The 20,181-nt window shown below is 44.9% G+C and overlaps 1 protein-coding gene across 1 annotated transcript in view; it reads left to right on the top strand.

The window, feature by feature from the left end:
• LOC147020899 (solute carrier family 23 member 3-like) overlaps positions 1 to 20,181 on the top strand; it is a 47,064-nt gene that overhangs the window by 16,258 nt on the left and 10,625 nt on the right. Inside the window, exons 2-11 of the mRNA XM_085890537.1 lie at positions 1,030 to 1,169; positions 1,310 to 1,455; positions 6,226 to 6,311; positions 6,412 to 6,479; positions 6,638 to 6,819; positions 7,063 to 7,174; positions 10,514 to 10,652; positions 11,007 to 11,260; positions 14,348 to 14,453; positions 18,543 to 18,710. Coding sequence (XP_085746663.1) covers positions 1,032 to 1,169; positions 1,310 to 1,455; positions 6,226 to 6,311; positions 6,412 to 6,479; positions 6,638 to 6,819; positions 7,063 to 7,174; positions 10,514 to 10,652; positions 11,007 to 11,260; positions 14,348 to 14,453; positions 18,543 to 18,710 — 1,399 coding nt within the window. The 5' untranslated portion in view covers positions 1,030 to 1,031. The remainder of the gene's footprint in view (positions 1 to 1,029; positions 1,170 to 1,309; positions 1,456 to 6,225; positions 6,312 to 6,411; positions 6,480 to 6,637; positions 6,820 to 7,062; positions 7,175 to 10,513; positions 10,653 to 11,006; positions 11,261 to 14,347; positions 14,454 to 18,542; positions 18,711 to 20,181) is intronic.

Raw genomic sequence — 20,181 nt, 5'->3', positions numbered from 1 at the left:
AAGTTTATCATTGAATCAATCAAGTCCATTGTTAACCCATATCTGTTTGGACTGTGTTTACATCTCAAGTTTATCATTGAATCGATCAAGTCTATTGTTAACCCATATCTGTTTGGACTGTGTTTACATCTCAAGTTTATCATTGAATCGATCAAGTCTATTGTTAACCCGTATCTGTTTGGACTGTGTTAAGATCTGAAGTTTGTCATTGAATCAATCAAACCTATTGTTAACAGATATCTGTTTGGAATGTGTTTAGATCTGAAGTTTATCATTGAATCGATCAAACCTATTGTTAACAGATATCTGTTTGGAATGTGTTTAGATCTGAAGTTTATCATTGAATCGATCAAACCTATTGTTAAACGATATCTGTTTGGAATGTGTTAAGATCTGAAGTTTATCATTGAATCAATCAAGTCTATTGTTAACCGATATCTGTTTGGAATGTGTTTAGATCTGAAGTTTATCATGGAATCAATCAAGTCTATTGTTAACCCATATCTGTTTGGACTGTGTTTAGATCTGAAGTTTATCATGGAATCGATCAAGTCCATTGTTAACCGATATCTGTTTGGACTGTGTTTACATCTGAAGTTTATCATTGAATCGATCAAACCTATTGTTAACCGATATTTGTTTGGAATGTGTTTACATCTGAAGTTTATCATTGAATCAATCAAGTCTATTGTTAACCGATATCTGTTTGGAATGTGTTTAGATCTGAAGTTTATCATGGAATCGATCAAGTCTATTGTTAACCGATATCTGTTTGGAATGTGTTTACATCTGAAGTTTATCATTGAATCGTCAAACCTGTTGTTAACCGATATCTGTTTGGACAGATACCTTGCGATTGATCTTTCAGTGAGGAACAAATGTTCGTGTGGAATCTAAGTGCGTGATGAGATTTTTTGTGAACATCAAGGCAGAAGAAAAATAAGAAGAGGCGACGTTAGTGCTGTTGTTGTTTTGACCGGGTCCAGTCGTGCGTCCCGTGATCTCACTTGTTGGAGCACCTTGCCACAGGAATGGAGGAGAGTGATGGGAACGGTGCATCGAGCGTGTCACGCAGCTCCGACAATGGCAGTTTTGGGTCTTGTCCTTCGAGATCAAATCGGGTCTTGAGTCGCCCTCCCTGGATTCTGGACTTACTTCTCGCATTCCAAGTACGTTCGTGATTCTCGGCCTCCCCACATAATACCCTGTGGACGATGAGCATGACCTATGAATGACCGACACCCCTGCAATCACAACTCTGAGAGGTCTTGCTCTTGATGTTCGTGCATTTGTCGTGCTTTTCCTCCAGCACGTGCTGGTGTTGAGTGCTGCTCTGCGCGCCTCCTTTCTACCCCTCATGTCTCCTACATCTCCCTGTCCGAGTCCATCGCTCATGTCCACATCGTTCCTGTGCTCGGGTCTGGCGACCCTGCTCCAGCTGCTCCTTGGCTCCAGGTGACCGTTTGCATGACGTGTATTCATTGTTACATTGCTAAGTAGTTTTTTTCATTGTCGTAACTCTCTTTTCTCAAACCCCTATGTTCAAAGGCACGTGACATAAACTGTATGTTACGGATGCAAAAACTGAATTTGAATTCACTGTTAATGTCGTGCATACCTTGTGGTCTACGAACTCTGACCCCCTCCTCCTTTTATCTCTTCTCTTCCCCAAACATCATAAACAGCCTCCAAATAACCTCTTCTACCAGGCGGGTTAATCGCTCCACATGTACATAGTCTATGGTGTATTTTACTCTAACTTTTGGTGCTCGGTTACTGCCTCTTCTGGGGGTATGAAAGTCAAACAAACAGTCACTTATCACATTAAATCGATATATAATGGAGCAAGGGTGTGGGATTATGTGTGTGTGTGTGTGTGTGTGTGTGTGTGTGTGTGTGTTTGTGTGTGTGTATGTATGTGTGGGTATATGTATGTATGTATATCTGCTTCTCACCTATTGGTTGGACAACTGACCTGACGTCACCCACAATTGTAACCTGAAATACAAAACCTAAAGTGCCCACAGGACCCAATAGACCAACCCCTCCACAACAAGGACTGAAGAGACCCAAATGCCCCCAAGGACTCAAATGACCGTGAGGACCTAAATGACCCTGAGGACACAAAAGACTCCAGGGACCCCCGAGCACCCAAATGACCCAAGGGCACAAAAGACCACGAAGACCCAGGGCATTCAAAAGACCCTGAGAACCCAAAAGACCAAGAGGACTCAAAAGACCTGACAGACCCAAAAGACACGGGACTATCGCAGACTCATGGAAGTTCTGCATAATGTAAAATGTGACTTCAGGACACTAAACCCACCCCCCCCCCCCCACACCCACAAACAATCCCATGTCTTTAACCCCCCTCACAACTCTTACCTCTCTCTGCCCCCCCACCACACCCAAACTCTGTGCTCCCCTCCGCCTTTCTTCAAATCCTCAAACCCCCTCCCAATCCAATGTCATCAACTCCTCTCCCCCCTCCCCTCCCCACCCCTTCAAAATCCTCAAACATTTTGATCCCAACTCTGTCCCCTCTCTGCCCTCCCTCCCCCAAGCCAACTCCGTCATCCCCTTCCCCTTTCTTCTTCAAGTCCTCAACTGCCCCAAACCCCAAGAACTGAATCCCCCTTCCAACCCCAAGTCCTCAACCCCCCACCCACCACTCCCAATGTCTCAATTTCCTTCTTCCAACTCAATGTACCCTCACCCCAACTTTCTGTCCTCCCCTCTCCATTTCCTCCCGTTCTTAACAACTAAACAAATATACACAGGGAACTTTGGCGCATGAGAAGGCTATTCGGCCTATCATGCCGACCTTTTTCCTGTCCCCGTTTGTTAAGAACAAAGTTAAAAGTAAATAAAGATGGAACGTTAAATTCACAATCACTTCCCCCTTTCTTCACTTATCTATACTGATAAAAAGCTGTGCGTGTCTATGTGTGTGTGTCCTCCATAACTCCAAAACTATCAAACCCAGAGCCTGAATCTTTGCATGCACACTATGGGAACTCCAAGGAAGTGCAAGAGTGAAAATTTGGTGTTTGGGTTAATTCAAACACCCCTTGTAAAGATAATTAATGGCCTTATTTAATTATATCCTTCATCAGGCGATCCTCGGCCACCTCGCTCTCTGGGGTCTAAAGGCGTTTCCTGGGGAACCTCGCCGGGGTCTGAAGCCGCGATGTTGTTTGGCCTGCTCAACCATGCCTTGACTTGGAACAGGCCGCAATGATTTCTTCACGATCAAGTTTATTTTTTCATTTTCCTCACTCGTATTATCGAATGCCTGCTCGTCATAGCTATGAATTGTTGTGCACATCGCTTTAGTAAGTACTATAAGTTTTCACATTAGGAGCTTGGAGCAATTTCATGCATTACATGATACGTTTTCAACGATCTACTCTCACGGACTAATTAAAGTACATCATCGAAATATTATTTCACGTTTTCGGATCGGATATTGTCCGGACTAAATAAGTGTCAAAAGCTGTTGTCAAATCTGATAATTTAAAGAATAATGAGTCTTATAACTAAACCGATACACCTATTTACTTTAAGCAAGCAAGGCAATGTTCCCTCCTCCATATACATACACAAGAAAATGTGAAATTTCCAAAGCATTAAAAAGGCATCTTTTTCTACCGTATGGAGAATTATATTGAGTGAACAAAAGATTTGAGAACGTGCTAAAATTAACCAGCTTCATTGAGCTATATGATTTAATACATTCACTGCTTGAACTCGTGCCCTGTCCCCCAGAGGGACTGCCTATCCATAGTGTCTGCCAGATCTGTGTCTATACTTTTGGAGGTGTCATGAGGTGCTCTGCAGGGCATCAAAGCAAATCTGGTAAAAAAATGGACGTTAAAAAAAAGTTACAACGTTTGTGCGGATCCAAAATCGATGTACCATATGATACATGCACAGATGAGCAGGCAAAATGGTGGATTTATAGATTCATTTCATTTTCAACTGCTGCGTGCATGGTGAATATCAGCTTTCAAGTTAAAGGGATCCTTTAAGGAATGCAGTGACAACCTGGCCAACTGTTCCTTATCAACCATTGAAATGGAGTGCTTAAGCCACTTGCCGAGTGCCTCTTGTGGATAGTGGCGCTATGTCATTCTGAGTGAATCGTTCACTCACTGCGGACGCTTTTGCCATGCCACGTCATTCAGACCGAGTGGTTTGTGCTCCATCACCCTGAACGAGTGGTTCGCGCACCGTCACCCTGAGCGAGTGGTTCATGCACCGTCACCCTGAGCGAGTGGTTCATGCACCGTCACCCTGAGCGAGTGGTTCGTGAGAACCTGTGGATATACACACCGAAAAGGTGAAAAAAAACACGGAGACATGAGAAAACTATGAATATACCCACAAAAAACCGATATGCGCACAAAAACAAACGCGAAAACGTGAGAAAACCACGAAAAACTGTGAAATTGTCACTTGTCCCAAAAAACTGTGAAAATGCGAGAAAACTGCGAATAAGGCACGAAAAACCATGAAAACGCCCACGAAAAACTGCGAAGAAAACCACCAAAAGGCGAGAAGACCATGGATACGCACGCAGAAAAATGGTGAATATGCATCCAAAAAACTGCAAGAACATGAGAAAACCATAATGCTCTTGTGGAAAAAAACCGTGAAAAAACTCTCAAAAAACTGTAAAGATGACCATGGACACGTCCATGAGAAACCATGAATATGCACGCAGAGAACGTGAACCCCCCCCCCACCCCCCACAAAACGTGACAAACTGCAAGTATGTCTGTAAAAAAACGTGAACATGCATCAGGAAAACAAACCACGAAAACGTGAGAAAACCACGAATACGTCTCTGCGAAAAACCTCTAAAACACGAGAAAATTTCAAATACACATGCAAAAATCCGTGAACACATCCTCAAAAAACATTGAACCCCCCCTCTCCCCCCCAAAAAAACAAACAAAACAAAACACCAAAACCGTGAATATGTACGCAAAAAGATAATGAATTGTTTTAGATAATGAAGGGTAGAGATAAAATAAGTGAAGATGAATTATTTAACAGAGTAGACAGTGATAGGACCAGGGACCACAACCTGAGAGTAAATGAGAGGAGAGTTAAGACGGTAGTAAGGTAGGGAACTTTCACTCAGAGAGTAGTTAATGCATGGAATGGTCTCCCTGGAAAGGTAGTGGTCGCAGAAACAGTAGATAAGTTTAAATTAGAATTAGATAGGAACCTGGAAGTTCTGGAGATAGAGGTGTATGGGGATGTTGACAGGACTTTTAGGGAGTTTGAGTATTGATGGGTGGTTATCTATGGAGTGTTGTTTGTGGGGGTCTTGTCAAGGGGGGTTGTGTGGTTGATGTGCGATTTTAACCAAGCCCATGCCCCCTCCCTGAGGGGTAGAAAAGGAAAAAAGAATAAAAAATATAAATAAACCCACCCCCCCAAAAATAAACAAACAAACCAAAAAAAAACCTTCAAAAACAAACAAAAATTGTATTTTATTTCATTAATTAAAAACATTTTCTTTGCATTTTCTTCCTTGGACCTTGGGTTGGTGTAGATGGGTTGGTGTGGTGTTTGCGCAGGCATGATGGGCTGAATGGCCTCCACCTGTGTTGGATTTCCTTGTTATTCCTTGTTAAAAAATAAAAAAACGAAAAAACCGTGAAAGAGAACCGCCAAAACGTGGGAAAACCATGAACACGCCCACGAAAAACTGTGAAAATGCAAAAAAAACCCCCAAAAAACCGCGAATATGTAAGAAAACCACAAATCCACCTGCAAAAAACTGTGAAAACGTGAAAAATAAACCACGACCATGCAGAGCAGGTCACATTTTATAAACCACGAATATGCGGGGTCGGCGGATAACAAATCCACGAATAGCGGGGTCCGACAGTACATACTTCCTCGAGGTACTCGGTTAAAAATAAGACATGTATTACTGGCTGCCACTTGGTCGCATTTGTGGCCAACGTCAGCACCTTATGGACGGACGGACGGACGGATGGACGGACGGACGGACTTGTGCTTTGCCCTGGAGGTCCTCTGACGAGGGTAAAAATGACACTGTCCACATTCCCATCTGACCGGGATTCGAAGACGAAATTTCTCCTTCGGTTGCATCATTCATGGGACACGGCTAAGCTGCTGATGCAGTGATTAGCTCCATCGTGGTTTGAATACTGTACCATCATACATTTCTTGGGTTGTGTCCAGGCTTCCGCTACTGCACGGAGGATCTCTGGTAGCGCATGTCCCGCTGGCATCCATCACACGCCGTTCATGGAATGACGTACTCGATGGTAAGGACTACTCCAGCAGCATCTGTGATAAATATTATTTGACATCTCACTTGTACAATGTCTTCTCCAAGTTTCAGGACGTGTGCTGTGTGTTCCGTAGATGTTGAGACGCGGCATTGGAACATTGCAAACGTGACTAGTCACCATGTTCTGGACACAAGTGGCGAGGTGGTCTCACTACAACACACAACTTTTCACCTTTGTGTGATGTTCAAAATGCATCAGCCACACTGATTACTCATTTTCATTAACTTTGATAATGTGCATCATCACTGTCACCTTTTTCACATGATAAAGGATCTTCCCCCCTTTGCTACTTCTCCCAGCTTGGGGCTGCATTGCTTATAGCTGGGATTGTTCAAGTGGTGCTTGGAATAGCGGCCATGGCTGGCCGTGTGTCAGCTGTATGTGGTCCACTCGTTCTTGCACCTTCAATCTCACTACTGGGGCTTGCTGGATACCAACAGTCAGCCACCTTCAGTGGGGAGCACTGGGGTCTTGCCACTGGGTGAGCAACAAGGTGGACATGCGGTGTTTTTCTTGTTGGAAAGTGAAGATTTGGGTGCATGGTTGTATAACTAGCAGCTCACTAAGAATCCCACTCATGGTTTGGCTATGACATATTTCCTGAGACAATCATGGTTCCATTTGTCGTGTTAATTACCAGTTTTCATGCCTGACTTCGAACCATGGTGCCCTCCCTGGAGATCGCATCGGTCCTACCAGTGGTGTCACTTTCTTGTTCCGTCAGAACCATTACGTTGATGCTTATCTGCTCGCAGTACCTGGGGGGTGTGTACGTACCACTCCCTCGCTGCCTCTCGGCGTGCTCGATACGACTTCCCCTCCTGCGCCTTTTCTCGGTACTGCATAGATGGCCAATGGTGTTTATGTGTACGGTGTTGATCTGCAGGGTTGCATTTTATATTACCATCTCAGTGTTATAACAGCATGACAGGATAGCTCAGTGGGAGATGTGCTACATGACTATATGACCATGAAGATCAGAAGGGGTTGATGGTGGACCGAGTGAGCCATTCAGAAACCTGGGGGAAACAAAGCAGGGAAAGAGCAGAGGGTGCAAGACCACAAAGGAGGTGGTAGAAGAAGAGAGACCACTGACCTGTCTGTGATGGAGAAGTGATAGGCCCATAGTCTCAGCTTAATCGTGCGAGATTTCAATGAGCTTGAAGGCCTTGGTTTCCATGGCGTTAAGCTGAGCAAGATGTGAGGCAGCGGAGCCAGTCCAGAGGGGAGAGCAGTATTCCATCAAGCTGTGGATGGAGGCCTTGCAGGTGGATAGAACTGCTGGCGTGACGAGGAGGGACTTTGCCAGATGCAGAATGCCCAGTTGGCGGCTGACTTTGGAAGCCAGCGTTGAAATGTGGCTTAGCCAAGAAAAATCAAGGTGAGAGTGAGACCCAGGAGTTTGAATGACTGAACTTCCTCAAGAAGTTCCTTAAGAATATTGTTTAAAAAAAAAAGTAGATGGGGGATTTTTTGCAGATGGTCCTTTTGGAAAGAGATAGTGAGAAGGTGATATTTGTCAGGATTGAAAGACATGTTCAAAGTGTTTGACCAGCTTGGGATTTTTTTTGAAGGTCTGAAGAAAGGGATGAGGCTGCAGTCATAGGAGACATCAGAAAATAGATAAAGAGTCAGAGGGATCATTGATGAATAGCAAGAATAGGATTGGGCCCAGAACACTGCCTTGGGGCACTCCAGCCTTGACAATGAGAGGAGATGAAAGTGTTCCGTTGAGAGCCACACTTTGTCCGTGAGAGTGGAGGAAGTCAGTAATCCAAGAGTGGAGTTGGCTTTGGATTCCACAGGCAGAGAGTTTAGAGAGGGTAAGGCACGGTGTCAGACTGTATCAAAAGCTCGAGATGTGTCGAGAGAGACGGCCCTGATCTCATGTCTGAGATCGAGGGCCCCCATCCATTGTTTGGTGAGTAGAAGCAGCATGTCCAAGGTAGAGTGACCAGGTCTGAATTCAAATTGGTGATCTGCGATGAGTCGAGGGTTGAAAGAACCTTCTCCACATTCTCAGGTGAAAAAGACAGAGTCCAGGAGCAGTTGGGTACGCCAGGGAAGAATGGGTACCAACAGTGAGGGATTGGGGACACAAGATTTGGAAGCAAACACAGAATTGAGGCATTCGGCCTTCTCACGAGCCGAGTCGGCTGTGGTTCCATTTGATGAGGGGGAAGAGTTGGAAGGGGAGCGTACACCACAGACGGACATGACAAGGCGTCCCCGGGTTTTATAGGAGGGAGACGAGTTTGAAAGTTCAATCTTGATGTGCGACAAATGTTGTTTTCTGACTCTCCTGAGAGTGGACACACAGTTATTGCAGACTTGCTGGAATGCACTGAAATTGCCTTCGGTCAGATTTGCCTCCCAGGAAAATAATGGGAGTTGTTTCAAAGGAACTTCCTCACCACACGATTCACTGCACAATGGGCGGGTCGGATAATTAGGATAATTAAAGACGAGATGGGATGAATCTGTGCGTGATAGCGAGAAGGTTTCTGTGTGGAAGAATTCCCAGGTTGACTTAACATCAGGTGCAGTAGATATGGGAGACCAATCCCGAAGAGAGATGGCTGCTTGCACTCCCTGCCAATCTGCTTGAGTGAAATTCCACATTCCCTGGTGATGATCCAACGCTCGACGAATAGCCAGAGAGATGTTGTCGATCAGAAGAACCAATTAGAGCAGACGAAGAGCAGGAGACATTTGCGGGGAAGTTTGTCATCACTGAGTCCAAAATGGAGGATTTGCCATTGGGAGAAATATGGGTTGGAAAGTTCACAGATTGAGTCAGTCCCATTGAGTCGCAAACGTCCTTCGCTGAAGTGCCATGGCTGGTGAGAGAGTGGTACCAATCCCCATCCAAGTTGCATGGTGACAATTAAAATCACAACATACGAGGAAGAGAGAGTTTGGATAAGTATTTAAAAGTTTGTCCATGTCGTCTGAGAGAGATGTAGATAGAGTTCGGGGGACGGTACAGCACACAGAAGAACATGAGGTGGGAGCGGATGGGAAGTCGCAGCCAGAGGTACTACTGGAGAGGTGGGACATGTAAGATGAGTACATGGACAGTGAGAAATTAGGTTCGGGCCTATCAAATCGGAGGAGACAGTTACCGTGGGGAGAGAGAGAGAGAGAGGGAGAGAGAGAGAGAGAGAGAGACAGACAGACAGACAGACAGACAGACAGACAGACAGACAGACAGACAGACAGACAGACAGACAGACAGACAGACAGACAGACAGACACAGACAGACAGACAGACAGACAGACAGACACAGACAGACACAGACAGACACAGACAGACACAGACAGACACAGACAGACACAGACAGACACAGACAGACACAGACAGACACAGACAGACACAGAGGTGTCGGGGTTATCCTGGGGGAGGAAGGATTCTGGTAAACAGATGATGTCTGATTTATTGGCAGCAGCTTGGATTGAGAGATCTGTCAGGTTGGAGCAGAGACCTCGGATGTTTGAGGTCCACACAGCCAAAGATAGAGGAGGAGATGTTGGGATGATGTAGGATGGGGGAGCATGCTTTGCGTGGGCAAAGTGAGATTTTGAAGGGTGGGGTGAGGGGGAAGGTTTGAGTGTGTGGCATGTGGGGAAGGTTTTTTTAGAGCGTGAGGTAAAGGGGAAACATTGAGGGGGTGGGGTGAAGAGGGATGCAGAAACAGAAAGGGTGGACTTGAAGTTAAGAGGAGTTGGCTCCCAAAATTCCCAAAATCATGGGATGGGAGGTAATATCGCTTGTTAAACACATGGAGAAACCCTGCCTGCCCTGCGGATGATGTCTGATTTATTGTTCAATGGAAATGAGAATCGTTGATTAATTGATTAATCACATTGATTAATCACCCTGCCTGTGAAACACCTGGAGGACAGTTCATAGCTGGATCGGGATTCAAACCCAGGCTTAGCCAGCCTAGAGCCGAGTGTGCATCCCTCCAGACGAGCCTGCCCACCCCAGTCTCAGGATGCCCGTTAATGTATTGTATTGTGTTAATTAATTGAAATGGATTTTTAAAAACTTTAAACTGCTTCAAAGTTTTTATTGATCTCACTCAAAAGAACCAATTTAATATCTAATGATGGTAACTTGGAGCAAACGATCTGCCTCTGCTGCACGTTCTTCGCCTTTGTGCTGCGTGCAGGTGTTGCTTCCCGCAGGGCTGGTATGGATCGTGTGCATTGCTCTGGAGGTGCAATCGCTCCCGATACACCCCGCAAACCTCTCTGCGGATTGCACGAGTGCGGCAGATGGCGCCACGTGGCTGCAAATCCCGAGTTCAGGTCAGGATGCAATCAAAGCGCCATTGGGGAGCTTGCCTGTATGGGCCGACATAACGGGGGAAACACCGTGACTGATGCAACATCAGCAGCCACACTCAAGGGCAAGACATCATACAGGAAACTGAAATGATTGCTTATTCAGTCAACACACAAAAAAAATATATTCCCACTTTTTTGAGGAAGTGTAAGAGAGCAAGTGTAAGATATTGCAGGTTGCCATTTACTAGTGTCCTTATCCTGCACGTGATTTGCATATGGTTTCAGCCCGATGCCTCAGTTCAATGTAAAAAAAAAACAAAGTTTCTCAATCCACATGTTTATCTGCATTTACACGGGTGTTTTGCACTCTCCAAGGACGACGAGGTGCACCTGTCTTCAGTGCGGATGCGGTGTCGTGTGGCCTCACGCTCGCCATACTTGCCTCAATGGAGACCTTGGGTTGTGAGGTGCTGGCATCCCGTCTCCTGCACTGCCCGGTCCCTCCGCAGCACACTCTCAATCGCGGCCTCAGCGTGCAGGGAGCGACGACGATGATGGCTGGAGCCTTGAGCTGCCCCGCAGTCGGCGTTGCCAGTCTGCCGAACACGTGTGCACTTGGACTCACGCAGGTGGACAATCCAAAGCTCCTCGCATCTTTAAGCACTTCCACAGGCACAATTTTCAGTACATGTGCACTCACGGGTAGGCGATCCACTTTGTCACGCAGTGGTATATGTGGGTAGACCTGTTTTATCTTGTCAACTTCTTTCAATTGCTGCAGAATCTACTCTAATCTACTTTCAAAATGTCTACAGGTAGCACATAAACCTGTACTAACCTGTTCCAGAGTCGGGTTGTCAGCGACTAAACGGTCTCCCCCACCAGGCTTCCTGGTGAGGGGGGTGTTTGGATATGGACACCCAGTAGGATTAAAAAGAAAACCTGTCAAAGGGCGGAGGAGCGCCTTGTGAGCCAACGGCCATTGATATCTAGTGCCCAACTGTGTCTGCGGACGTCCTCCTGCAGTTGGGTACCTATTTGTAAGAGGTTGGTGGCAAGATTTGCACTCCGGCCACTGTAAAACAATTCCACAGAACACACAAACAACGCAAAGAAAACTAAAAACCCACTCTATGGGAGTACCTTGTGTGTAGCTGCCCTTCGCAGGGCAGCTCACCGGATGACGGGATTGGGGCAGAGCCTTCGGGACCCCCATTCTTTGTGATAGGAGGAAAAGCACGGGGTAACCTTCCGGGTCGGGCTGTGGTGGTGTGGGTCATAGTGGTGTTGAGGTGTCATCCACCAGACGGCGGTCTCCTCAGGTTTAATTTGAAGTGGACCCTTCGGGTGGGTGCCTGGAATGTCCTATCTCGAAGAAAGGATGATCTCCTGTCTCTGTTATCGTCTGAGCTCCAGCGCTTAAACATCGGTATTGCAGCACTCTCTGAGGTTCAGACACCGGATATTGGTGAGATGATGCTGGGTGGTTATACCAACAACAGAGGAATTTGTGCATTGTGTTCCTCCAAGTCCATCCCTCGGTGTACTGCAGTGAGAGTTGGAGGGTGGTGAGCTCTTGGCAGAGGAAGCTGAAGTGAATGCTTGTTGTTACTTTAAGAGGCTGTACCCGCCAAATTCAACAGCTGTTGAGTTGCATGGCAGGGGTGTTACTGTGGCCCTTATGATCTCATAGAATATGTTTAAAGATCATGACAACCTCAGCCGTATGTTCTACCATCTCAGGGCATGTAAAAGACTGCAGTTTCATAGTTAGACAATTTTGTTCAAGTACAGTACAAATTTATTTGCTGATGACTCCACCCTTCGCTGTGACGTCCCTCATCTTTCACACAGGCAGCCTGCAGCCTCTTCCCTTTCTTAAGGCTTGACAAAATGTCAAGATGGCGAAACACTTGGAATATGTATTTTAACCCTGAAAAATCTCAAACTCTCACCGTCTCTCTTTGAGAGGACTGTCTGGCCAACCCTTCGTCTCCTTTCTTCATCCTCTGGAGGAAATTCCGTCATGGAAACTCCTGGGTCTCACTATCAGCCATGACCTTTTTTCAGCAAACCACATTTCAACGTCGGCCTTCAAGGCCAGTCATCCTCCGTCATGCAAACTCTTTCATTGGCACACCTGAACTATCTACCAACAAGGCTTTCATCTGCAGCTTGATGGAGTACTGCTCTCCCCTCTGGCCAGGCTGCCCTGCTTCACACATTGCTCAGCTTGACGACGTGGAAATGAAGGACTTCAAGGTTATTGTAATCTCCCGGGATGAAGCTGCGTCTCTGAGTCTATCACTTTGCCATTGAAGACAGGTCGGTGGTCTCTCTGTCTTCCACTGCCACCTGTCTCAACTTGCACCTTCTGTTCTCTCCGTGCTTTGTCCTCCCAGGTTTCTGCGGAGCACACTGTTCACCACCATCGGAGATCGTCCCCAATCCAAAACCGTGATCTTTTATACCGTTGTTAACCCCACTCCCAAGCACACGACTTTACAAATTCCCAGCTTTTCCCTCCTAAGAGTTTGCTTCTGTATCCATGTTGTCCACCTTGTGTGTCCTCCCCTACCCCTAAAACCTCCCCACACCTCTTATTTGTCCAAGTCTCCCTCGAGTTTATCCTTCAATCCTGCTGTTTCTGTCCTCCCCCCCCCCATCTCTCTCTCTCTCTCTCTCTCTCTCTCTCTCTCTCTCTCTCTCTCTCTCTCTCTGTCCCTGTCTCTGTCTCTGTCTCTGTCTCTCTGTCTCTGTCTCTGCCTCTCTGTCTCTGTCTCTGTCTCTCTGTCTCTCTGTCTCTCTGTCTCTCTGTCTCTGTCTCTGTCTCTCTGTCTCTCTGTCTCTCTGTCTCTCTGTCTCTCTGTCTCTCTGTCTCTCTGTCTCTCTGTCTCTCTGTCTCTCTGTCTCTCTGTCCTGGTCATTTTGTTCTGTTGTTTCCTGATCCATTCTTTGTTCGAGCTTTTCCATGAGCCTTGACCTTGTATACAAATAAATAGAAACAACATTTTATGCACATTTTGCTTTCTGTGGCTTCACATTCCCATCGCGATGGAATTTCTTCACATTAAAGGACTCGTTAAAGCAAGAACTTCGATATCAAACGAGCAAATTGAGGAACTTTTTTATGACTTCTCTCTGGCCCCAACCCCACTTCCTTGTGCCTTTTCCACTCTCCTTCTTTTCTCTGTTTCCTTGGGGCTGGCTGACAGGATGTCCTCGAGGTAGATGCACTCATCTGTAAGCTGTCTGGCCTGAGTTTAAATATCAAGCCAGCGATATAACTGTCATCCTGCTGTTTCACAGGCAGGGCGAGGCATCAATGTGCGTGCGGTCCTTCGGATGGACGGTAAATGGACGTCCCGTCTGCCAGCATTGGTTGTAGATGTTAAAGATCCCACGGTGTCCTTTGCGAAGAGCAGGCGATCCATCGCAGGCATCCTGGCCAAATTCCAAATCCCTGCCGTGACATCCTGTGTCAGGGTGGCGACCCATCCAGGATTGTAATCCCAGTCATAGAAACTACTTTGGCAGAACCAATGTTCTGCATTGAGCATGAATCATGATCTGATCTATGCACAAAATTCATCTTGAATGGTTTTATATGCATCCATCAATTTACACAAAGAGAAAACAATCGAAAATACATCACAACTTCCCTTTTAAAAGGTAATGAGACACTCGGAAATGGATTTGTGTGTTCATTGGTGCAGGAGGGAAGCCGACTGTCCGTGTTGCTGGCAACTGCACTTTGCATCCTGTTGAGCCTGAGTCCACGTCTCACTTTGTTTCTTACAACACTGCCCACTCCAGCTGTCGGTAAGATTCAGAGATGAATGCACAGTGAATATGATCGCGATCATCAATCGGGTCGATCATAATCAGGACAATGATCTTCACATTATGATTATCACATGATCGCTATAAATACCGTATATACTCATCATAGTTAACTCAGAGTGAAGATAACGTTTGAATCTTGTAATCTTGCGTGTGATGTACCAAAGGATAATTTGGATGAAATCATCATAATATTGTGTGTGTGTGTGTGTGTGTGTGTGTGTGTGTGTGTGTGTGTGTGTGTGTGTGTGTGTGTGTGTGTGTGTGTGTGTGTGTGTGTGTGTGTGTGTGTCAGTTAAAAGCTAGATGTTGTGGTATTTGTAGATAAGCATTAGTAAATGCCGATTTATGAACGATTAAAATTGACGGTTATATGTTATAAGTTGTAGCATGCATAGTATGATAAACTGCTTAATGTAATGAGCTAATTTTGACTGTAGAGAGCAGTATTGTAGTTTAAACTGCCTGGTGAGATTTGTGAAGGTGCCAGAACGTTCTGAGACAAAACCTGCAGTGTAGACGAGGATCGCATTTGCTGGAAGGCATGGGATCGTTCTGTGTTACTATATGAACCCGCTAGAGGAAGCTGGAGACTGTAGAGAGACGGGTGACACGTGACGAGATATGTTTCGATCGTCCCCATGCTTGATTTTACTCTAATGGGTGAACGAGGTGTTAATCTCCAGAGTGGTTGTTAATGCGTGGAGCCAATTATAATCAGGTTGATTAAAACTCATGAAGTTTGTGTGTCGGGAAATAATTCCTTTGAGCTCTTTGAAAATCCTGAACGTGCCAGTGTACGAGAGAGAATTACGCGACAGGACTCGATCGTTTGACAGACTTGGAGGACGAGGTGAACAGACGTGAGTTGAGCCGGCAGGACAGGGACACTGGGCAAAACAACTCAACGTGGGAATCGGAGTTGGACCTTGTACTTCATGGTGAACTTCCTCATTTGACTTTTTATCTGTTTGTTTGAAATACAAGTCTCAAAAACGTTACGCTGTTGATGTGGTAACTGTAACGTCACTCAGAAGTCACAGACCCCAACTGACAAAGATCCATTTGATTGGTAGCTGACCTGCACGATCGTTCATACTTATGAAGCGCAAATCTTGGGTTGCAGTCGTTGGAGAACGAGCTGGGTTCGGACCTGCGAACAACATACGTACACCAAAGGGAATGAAACCCAGAGGTGTCTACCCCGACGGTGTTTAATCATTATGTGCAGAAAGGAAAGTTTACTTGTGTGTACACGTGTACCTGTATCAACCAAGTGACAGTGTTCAATCACTGCAAAACATTTTCAGATTGTCAAAACTTCCAGTATCTGCACTTTTGTTTTAACCGAGTCTTTGAAAATGTATAACTTCACAACTCCTCACATATGACGGTTAAATGAACAGGAGTGATTGACATTTTGGTGGAGTGATTGACATACCTGAGCAAGGTACGATCCAATGTCAGGTGGGTATGACTTGGGATGAGTCAACGTTTAATTGAACGGGATTCAATACAATTTCAGCAACGTGGCACTCGATCCAGAATCCACATTGGTGGTCGCCGTTCGGTAATGGTCAAGTGCAAGATACTCAGATATCAAGCACCAGTTATCTGGGGGATCAGGAGCCAAAGAGACAGATTTACATGTTATCTAGCCCTCTAGCAGACCATCCAGAATGCCACTAAGGTATGGATGTCTACCCAGACTAAGAAACAGTCCACAAAGCTGGTATTCACTCTTACACACCACAAATATCTCCTTAACCACACAACAGTACAGGCTGAGGTTAGTGGGCACATTATGATCATCTATGATGTGCTTTTTGAGTCATGACCGGTTACTTTTACCGAGGAGTATAATTTATATTTTAACTATATTGGCCAGAGATGTGCAGAGAGATGTCGTCGTGAATAGCAACACACACAGTACAGTACATGATGGAATATGTCTGCTTTGGTGATGAATCTATCATAGTGTCCGGGCATTGCTGTGATGTCATAAATGCACAGAAGTGGATCTGTTTCAATGTCATAATCTGACAGCTAAGTGATACAGAGACGAGGTTTTTGATGGTTTTTGAATTCTTGCTTTTTCTTTTCTTTTATCTTTTACACTTTATTTATCTCTCTGTCTTGGAGAAGTGAATTCTTGCAGAATTTTTTTTCTTTCTGTAAGGCTCATTTGGCTGCGCCTTGGATGGGTTTTTGAGGGTAGTGGAGTAGCGGCTGAAACCCGAATCCAATGCAGGTTCCTCCTGATGACTCCATCTTTGCTCTTCACTTATTCGGGTTCCTCCTGATGACTCCAATGCATTATTTGGTTTTCTGTTTGATTGTACACACTTTTACCAGTGCAATTCGTGCTGACTTTGTCCTGAAGGATAACAAAACTCAACTTCAATCAGTCAAGATTATTAGCCCCCCTTTGAGTTGAGTCCGAAATAGGGGCTTATGGATTTGGTCTCAATTTTCATGTGCGTGCGTGCGTGCATGCGTGTGTGCATCCGCAGCCATATCTCGGACATGTACGGACCGATTTCATTCGTACTTGGCACAAAGACAACATGTGATGGCAACATATATGCACATCATTTTGTTTCGCGATGCGATGAACGATGGCCGACTAGCGGCCATTTTGGTTGAAAAAAATACCCGGTGTCGAACACGTCCTCAACCATTTCACAGAGATGCATTTACCCATCTTATTCAAACTTGGCACACAGATAAAGAATGATAGTTCATGTATGTCATTTTTATTTGAGATCAGATCCAAGATGGCCGACTGGCAGCCATTTTAGTTCTAAAAAACCTCGATGTTGAACACGTCCTCAACTATTTCTCAGAATTGCATTTACCGATGTATTTCAAACTTGGCACACAGATAAGGAATGACGCCTTACATAAGCACGTCATTTTGATTTGAGATCAGATCCAAGATGGCCGACTGGCGACCATTTTAGTTCTAAAAACCCCGATGTTGAACGCGTCCATGACCATTTCTCAGACATGCATTTACCGATGTTATTCAAACTTGGCACACAGATAAAGAATGATGGCTCACATAAACATGTCATTTATTTTCAAGATCACATCCAAGATGGCCGACTGGAATCCATTTTAGTTGTACATAAATATGGATTAGCCCTTTAACTCCGTACTGGAAAATTACTTAAACAATAGGGGCTATGACATTTTATGTCTATTTTACTTGTTCAGCAGTACTTTTAAGTCTTGCATATAGTACTGTCTCCAGTAAGTCATGCATTACTATGGATCACCTTCATACAATAAATCTTATCTGTAAAATATCAAAAGAACATAAATTTCCTTTGTGTCTTCCATTCATCGATTCCCGAAAAAAAAAATTACCACGGAGAAACAAATGCCGTCGTACAATCTCCATCGAGTTATGTAGTTCCGTCTAGTTATGTCTGACTTCTGGTGACATTCTTGAACGGATTTCTCCAAATATTCCAATTCTGCACTGCTTCCTGAAGCTCTGGCAAAGACAGCTTGGTTGCAGCCTTCACCACATTAAATTTACACATACAATGTCTGCCTCTTCCTATTCTTCCCTCAATAATTCCCAGCATGGTTTCTCCAGACTTTCATTTTCTGCACCCATGATGTGTCCAGAGTATGACAGCTTCTGTTATAGTATCAACACCTCCAATGTACATGGTGGTCCAATTACCTATGCCACCGAAGGTTGACGGAGGTTACAGTTTTTTTTGTTTTTTTTGACCCCTGTCGCTGTCTGTGGACAGGATATCTTAAAAAGTTGTGGCCGGATTCAGGCAAAATGTTATGGACTGGTTGGGTGTGTGACGAGCACGAATTGATTAGATTTTGGTGAAGATCTGGATCTGAGAATTTCTTAAGCGATTCGTCACCATTGAGAGGTGGGGGTCAAAACGAAATATAGCATGATATTTCAAAAATGTATTTGGCCGGATATGTTCTCGCGGATCAGGCATTGCGTGGCGGAGGTCTGCGCTCTACTGAGTGTCCTTCCAGTTATGAATGTTTTCCTGCTGTAAGTTGCGTGTGTGCCGCCTGTTCCAGGTGGCCTGCTGTGTGTCACACACAGCTTTGCAGTGGCAGCTGGCATATCATACTTCCAGTACCTAGACATCGACTCAGGACGAAACATATTCATTGCTGGATTTTCACTTTTCATGGCACTGCTCCTGCCATGTTGGCTACAGCGTCATACAAGCGGAAGCTGCACAGGTACAGGTTTCTTCTCGGATCTTACCTGTCCTGCCTTTTTACATTGCATTCATGATCTACTGTTTAAAAAAAAATTCTCCTTGTATAATTCCCACCTTTCAAATTTGCATCGATATAATTACATTCAAAATAAAGTGTTTGCATGCAAAGACCTCGAGTGGCAAAGCTAACTTTTTTGCATATGTTGAATGTGCTGGGACAATCTAAAAACACTGGCCAACATCGAACCACAACACAGGTCCACAGAATGGGGCCAAATGATTGGTCCACAGGACGGAGCTTAAAACATGGATCTGAAAAACGGAGTCACAATGAGCAGATCCTTCGGCCAATGCAGCGACTACCAAAGTCTTTATTGATGTCATACTCCTTACCTTTTCATTTATGTTGTATTTGATACCCATGGTGTCCACACAACCTTTTTTTTTTGTTTTTCTCATCATCCACACTTTTCCATTCTCCATGAATTCCAAGTTGTATGGCACCTTTGTCCCAATAGTTTCCCACATATTCGATTTGACGATGAGACATCACATGCAAGGGCTTGCTATACAATGAGGGACTTTCGAAATGACGTAATCCGCCTCAGAATGTTTGGTGTGCATGCGCAGAAACCCCTAGAAATCACACCCGAAAGTATATCGTGTGTGCGAGATTTAGGATCGTTAACTAAAATGGCGCAATAAGCCGAAAATGCTTGGAAAAGTACCCAAGAGAAATATGGGGTGTGGGGTGTGCCTCCGCACACCAAAACTTGCTCATCTCACCAAAAGGGCAGTTGCCCATCCTGCAAACTCCCATGTCATATTTCCATTAGCTGCATCGCTGAAGGGGCCCAATGCAAGGCCCGAGTGGTTGGGCGTGTGCAACCAAAACCCCTGATGGATCATGACCAGTGAATGGACTTTGAACCTTGGGGAAATGCCTCCTGTGAACATGGCAGGCTTGGTGATTTATTTCATGGACGTCTGCAATTGGGAAGACATTGCCGTGCGTCATTAGTCATTAGCACGTAACGGTAACCAAGTCTTTGACAAAGGACTTCGTCGCAACATCAAAATACGCAAAGCTTGTGTATCAGGATTGGGTGTTGATGAGCCCCAACGGGAATGACATATCTGGGGCTTGTGAACTCACAGGGTGTTTAATATCACCTTTTAAAACTATTCATCATGTGGAAGGTATGGGATGGGAGCTGTTATATAATAACCAGGTACTGCTTGTTTGGTTCTGGAGCCATGCTATAAATTACATATTTCTGAAACTATTGCTTAAAGGAGAAGTGTGTGTGTGTGTGTGTGTGTGTGTGTGTGTGTGTGTGTGTGTGTGTGTGTGTGTGTGTGTGTGTGTGTGTGTGTGTGTGTGTGTGTGTGTATGTATGTATGTATGTATGTATGTATGTATATATATATATATATATATATATATATATGTATATATGTATATATATATATATATATATATATATATA

Source organism: Eptatretus burgeri, chromosome 8, assembly GCF_056783735.1.
Source record: "Eptatretus burgeri isolate ZD-2024b chromosome 8, Ebu_testis_v1, whole genome shotgun sequence".
NCBI classification, from domain to species: domain Eukaryota; kingdom Metazoa; phylum Chordata; class Myxini; order Myxiniformes; family Myxinidae; genus Eptatretus; species Eptatretus burgeri.
The sequence above is the reverse complement of the archived record's forward strand: the minus strand, read 5'-3'. Positions and strand labels throughout refer to the sequence as shown.